The 6,000-nt window shown below is 42.5% G+C and overlaps 1 protein-coding gene across 4 annotated transcripts in view; it reads left to right on the top strand.

The window, feature by feature from the left end:
- The window catches only part of DPF3 (double PHD fingers 3), a 1,486,280-nt gene that overhangs the window by 397,164 nt on the left and 1,083,116 nt on the right, over positions 1 to 6,000 (top strand). For 3 of the 4 annotated variants that reach the window (XM_044074663.1, XM_044074665.1, XM_044074666.1), the window contains exon 2: positions 3,821 to 3,859. The exons of the other annotated variant lie outside the window; for it this stretch is intronic. In XM_044074663.1, coding sequence (XP_043930598.1) covers positions 3,821 to 3,859 — 39 coding nt within the window. The remainder of the gene's footprint in view (positions 1 to 3,820; positions 3,860 to 6,000) is intronic. 4 annotated transcript variants of the gene reach the window in all.

Below are 6,000 nucleotides of genomic sequence, written 5' to 3'. Positions count from 1 at the left end.
TCTGACACAAATCCTGTTATTCTAGCAGCTTTCTAAGTTTAAAAGAGAAATATTTAATATCAGCCCCAATTTCCGAGTCTTTGTCCCCCAATAATTTTAGGCTTTCTCCAGATTTCTTATGCTAAAGCGTTGACAGCTGTGCCCCCCAGTATTTATTATTTGGGTATGATGTGACTCGGAGCTCATTATCAGTTAACAAAATGAACATTTGCAGCTCAAAGTGCAGCTAATCATGAATCTCACTCACACCCGGGGCAGGGACAGTGGTTCTGGAGAGAAAGCAGTGGCAATGGAATCGGACAAGCACAGCTGCAGAGTGGAGGATGTCTCCACACATCAGCACACGGGAAATGATGAGACATATTCAGTGCTACTTTGAAGGGGACACTGCAATGTTTACATTTATTTTTTACTAGAATAAAGTATAGAAATGGGAGTGTAGGATTACTAGTAGAAGGGGGGACACAGCAGAGTGAATTGCATTGCACATTTGCACAAGGGAAGAACTGCGATGGAGGCTTTTTTTTTAATTCCTGAGAAAGGTGGAAAGGATGTAAGGGAAGCTGAAGATATGGTAAGAGAATGAGGGTAGGTATTAGGGGCAACCACACAAATATAGACTAGAGGGGAGGTACTGGCACACTGATGAAAGAGGGGGAGGGGAAGGAAAATGTATTTAGAGGAATCAGGAAAACAAAGGGATGATGGTGGTGATGGGGAGGATTGGACAACAAACAAGGGACTGCATGGACACAAAAGGGAGAGATACACAATGGAGGAGGATAGGGTGTATATGTTTTATTGTACCATGCCCATTTCATCCCCAGGAAGAGGACAGTCAGCACCCTGTCCACCCTCCGTACTGAATCCTGTCTCAAATTTTCTAACAGGGCTGGGCAGGGATGTAACTCTACTAGTCATAAGTGGAATCTTTCCAGGAGGCTGATGCCGACTTCTGTCCTCCTGTCCCACAGCTTCCCCACTACTTCCACTAATGGGCAGAGTCACAGATGAGAACTGCACACCCAGCCAGTGAAGCACCACCAAGGGGCATGGAAGGAGAGCACATCATTCTCCCCAGGCTCAGCTACCAATCCAAAAGGATAAAAAAGTCACACAGACAAAACCATTCAGTAAAAACCGCAAGAAAGACCCATCCAGGCTTGGGAAGTTACTGTTTTAATACCTTTTACCTCCTGAGTGGAGGCGTATAGGATATAACAAATGACCCTTAAAGACGTATGCTTCAGCTTCATGGCTTCTAAATGCCAATAAGTTTATTTTTTAATTTTTTATGGGTACATTAACCTAATAAAGGTCAACCTGACAGGTTGTAGTCGTCCATGTTCTGGTCTTATTAGTACAGCATAAGATGTTTGATTAGCTGTACTTTAAAAGCACAGAGCTTAAAATAAAGCCTGATGCCTATAAACATTAGGGTGCCTGCACAATAGCCAACTAACATCCATACCAAAGGGGTGAAATATCACACACACAAATCATTTAGTAAAAACTGCAAGAAAGACCTGACCAACCTAGACTCTTCACTGTGTAATTCCTTAAACCTCCTGTAGTGGAAGCCTATGGGATATATGCAAATGACTTCTTTAAAGACATACTAGCGTTTGAGTTGGGAAATGGTGCAGACAAATCTGTGTACAAGATGTGCTGTGCCATACTTACAGTACATGTCTGGTGCCCTTACTCTGACTTCTGAACCATCAGAGAAGGTCAGGATTGTGCCTCCACAGGTCAGTGTAGTGGTGCCTGTACTGCTCACCAGTGTGAGGTGTGTTGTTGACATAACTGGCAGCTTTGACAAGACAGTGGCAGGTATCCACCTTATACTGGGAGTCCTTGTAAAAGTCCCCAAGTAGGCACTCCTGGTGGGTCCCTGTGCAGTAAATTATTTCTTTCCTGACTGCACTACCAGAGTTTCATTCCAGAATGAACCAGTGCCACTGGCAACTCTAGACATGGGGGTCTCCTTCCAGGGAATAATGGCTGGCACCTCATGCTTGCTTGCATGCACTTCCCTTTTTGACAACTCACAGTCGCACCCATTTCCCTTTTTTTGGCAACTGCCATGCAGCATAAGGTGTACAGGTAGTATGACCCCCCTGGGGGTGTGAAACAGTGTCAGTATTAATAGCATTTCAAGCAGACATAAATGTAGGAGAACTGGTATCTTTGTGCATTCCCTGCATGGTTAACATCTAGTAATTTGCAGTTCTTGAACATGTCCATTGGCTGCAGAGGTAATCTGTGTTATACTTACTCCTAACTGCTGTCCTGCACCTGTTCATGCATGTGTGGTGTACTCTGAAATGAATCATGCAGGTTCCCAAGACTGACAGAGCATCCTAGTATGACTTATGGCCCCAGTTCATAAGAAGAGCAATTCCAGAAAAATTCATGAGTTAGGCCCTCATTTTCATAAAGTCTGTACTCTGGGATTCAAGTATATGTGATACAAACTCTAGCGGCCTTGGAGAAGGATTATCTTGTTGCAGAAGACATCTGCTTACACCTGTGTGAAAGGTCGTGGGGAAAAAAGCAGCAGCGTAACTTTGCCGGTCTGGCCACATTTAACTTTTGTGGAAACCTTTTAAACATACTGATGCAGTAAGATGTGCAATTGAGGCTGATCTGATGCAATGGTGAGGCTAACTATGAAGAAATGGTGTAGACGTGGCACAACAGTTAGTGGCGCAAAGCTAAAGTTTTGAACTGCTTTCTACTGCCACTGTGCAATGTACAACAAGTGATTATGGGAGGTGTCAGGAGTGTGCTCTGTTGTGAGTGTGCGCATTCTTTTTTGCTGAATGCTGACATTGTAGGACAGACAGGGTTCTAGAATGTGAAGTCACTCATGTATAGAAATCCGTACGCTGTGTGTTAGCACTGTGCAAGGAAGTAAAATATAACATTCCTTTGTTTTTGGGGGTATTCACACAGCACTAGTAACAGTTACATTTTTGACTTTTTAAGATGAGAGTGAATGTTTGCAGTCACTGGTTCTGTGAATTCTTGTAGGACTGCCTGGTTTGGTTTCCTGTAAATTATTGTGATATGCTGCTGAACCGGAGCATGCATTCTGGATATAGTGTTACAGGACTGCTTATCTGTTGTACTGGGGGTGCTACTGGGTAGAACTGGTGCAATTGTTTGTGGCACTGATGATGATAGGCCAGTATATCTAATTGTAATGTTGATTTACAGACTTCTGCCCAACACAGCTTGAGTAGTCATGTGTTGAGGGTGCTGCAGTTCAGTGCCTTCCCAACCTGTATTCTCATAGAAGTATATTTTCTCCACATGGCATAATGTTTGGGAAGGGAAAGGCATGGAAATGAAATTTCTCATGTGGCAAATGATATCTCGTTGCAGACCCTCCATCTCCACAGCTGACAGATGTTCAAACAGGAATCCTCTGCCCAGCCCCACCATGACTGTGCATGAGTGGATGTTGTCAGTGATATAAATGATGTTAGTGTACAGGGCAGGAACTAACGAATGTGTCCATTGTTGAGCCATTGATATAGTTAGAGATGCACAGATGTGTGCTGTCCTTCTTGCATGGGGGAGGGTATGGTGAATGGGAGGTGTTCTGTCAGATGGAGGAGTTTCTTGCTTCACTGCATGGGGGGATCAAATTCATCCCCATCTCACATTTTTGTGCTTGACCCTGGTGCGGAACTGCGTACTTCTCCTAGAATCTCTGTCGGAGATGCCCCAGGTTTGTGACAGTGAGGCAAGTGCATATCTGAATGGTGTACTTAAGTGCATATCACTAAATGTACGTTTCTCTGTTGTGTAGGAGTATCAGGGCTACAAACCGCAAGAGCACCCGCACAAGGTAAGGTTTATCTTTTATCGATCTACCACTATTTCCCGTAATTATTTCTGCACTGGGAATAAGTTAAAGGTGATGGGTACTAACTTACTGTGGGCATAAAAGGTGATGGGTCTGAACTTGTTGTGGGCGTTTTAATTTGGTGTCTTCACAGGTTATGTACTGTTGGGCTTCAGGACTGTGGCTATCTTATTGCCTGATGGAGCATGGTGTGTGTGTGTGCATGTTGTGTGTGCACGTGTGTTTGCGTGCACACGCATGTCAGATACAGGAAATGTGGAATGCAGATCTCGTGCCTGTGGACTCCAGCCAAGACCCTCATATTATCAGTGAGGGGCAGGTGGTTGCTGACAGACTTAAGTTGGAAGGAATGTCTTCCACAGCAGCACAACCCATCAGTGTCCACCACAAGCTCCACAAGGCATGGGGAAGACAGGAGTGGTTGGTGCACGCTTTGTTTATTTGCCTTTGTTGACCTAGCTAATCTGACGAAGTAAAGCCCATTTTCAGTAGAGGATTAGGGAGAAAAGCTCCATTAAGGGTACATTTATAATTAAAATTTACATTGTACAGTTACAGTTTCAGAGATGCAGTTCAGAGAGTATTATTTTACATTAAAGTGTTTAGAGCCCATTTGTAACAATGAGTAGTAAAATTGCTGTTACTGTTAATAAACTGTGAGGTGATTTTTAAATTTGAATTTAGATCGTGTAGATATATTTACTGAAATACAAAACCTTTGCAGTGAGTCATGTTCCTTGAAATACAGTATTCTAGAAGTCTAGGATATATATGTTAGTATGAGTGAAGAATGGGTGTTCGAAAGAAAGGTAAGGTGTGATAATTTGTAAAATATGGTAGTAGAGAGAAGAGTTTTTGCAAAAGAACACAGGACCAAGACTTTAGCAGGAGAGTAGTGCATGGATTAGTTCTGGAATTAATAAAATGCTAGACAAGACAGGAAAACATGTCAGAGTAATTTAAGAGATGTGTGTTAATACAGCTGAAGAGAGAGAATGATGGATGAGTAATGAGAAATATGGATTTGACATGAAAGCCTTAACCTGGTGGTGAGCATGACCATGACTTAGCAAGGTGCCATTTTAGCAGTATTTTAAAGCTGTGAAGTTTTCTAGTCATTTTTATATGGCCATGGATGATATTCCAGAGTTTGGGAGCTAAAGGAGTACAGCGAGTCCCCTACAGAGTTGTTTGATGTAATTGTGATGAACAGGAATTTTTCACCTGAGTGGTGATACCTTGTGGGGGAGTAAGGCAGTAGAAAGTTTTGCAATACTGGGCATTTTTCAGGGTAGTAAATACATTTGCGTAAGTAGATCCATGGCTTGTTAGGTAGAAGTTTAGTTTGAGCCAGTAAAGCTGCTTTGAGTGATCATAGTAATGGGCTCTATATGAGACATTGGTAGCAAATTTTGCAATCTTGTTATAACAGGAGACTAGCTTGGATTTAAGAGTTGTGCTTATGTTTAAAATGGATTAGGTATATATGAGGGTTTGGAAGTAGGTAGGCCGAGGCTGGGGTTTTTCTTGCTGCATCAGTCAGGTACTGTCTGGCTCTATAAAAGGAGCCTAGTTTCCAGTAAGTGTATGGTTTGTACTATATGTTTGAATTTGAGGTTTCCATCTGTTACAGTACCCAGTACTTTAGCATTGGTTACTATTTCGATTTGGCGTTATGTGATGATGAAATCGTGAATGATTGTTTTTTGTTTTGATACTGTTTGGGGGTGAAAATCTTAGTGTAGTTTTTTTTGGGGGGGATTAAAGAGCAAGTTTTAATTATTTTGCCAGGTTTTGATAGGAGAGAAAGAAACTTGAGTTATTTCCTATTGTTTGGGAGCTACATATTTATGTTGAATCATCTGTGGTGTTGTACTGTGCTAGCAAGGTTTGTTGCAGTATGGAGCTTCCTTTATGAAGATGTTGAAAAGGAGGGGCCCCAGTACTGAGCCCTGTGGGACTCTTGTGGTAACTAGTAGTAAGGGTGAGTACTCCTGCCAACATTTAATTGCTTGGTGCGTACCAGAGAGGTAACTAAGGAATTGTGGAAGGGAGGACTGGGAGAGGCCAACAGACAAGAGTTCACGAAGTAAATGTTGGTGTGATAGTGTGCCAATTGCTTT

Source organism: Protopterus annectens, chromosome 6.part0, assembly GCF_019279795.1.
Source record: "Protopterus annectens isolate FY-2018-M chromosome 6.part0, PAN1.0, whole genome shotgun sequence".
NCBI lineage: Eukaryota > Metazoa > Chordata > Ceratodontiformes > Protopteridae > Protopterus > Protopterus annectens.
Note: the sequence above shows the minus strand (reverse complement) of the source record. Positions and strands in the feature narration are given on the sequence as shown.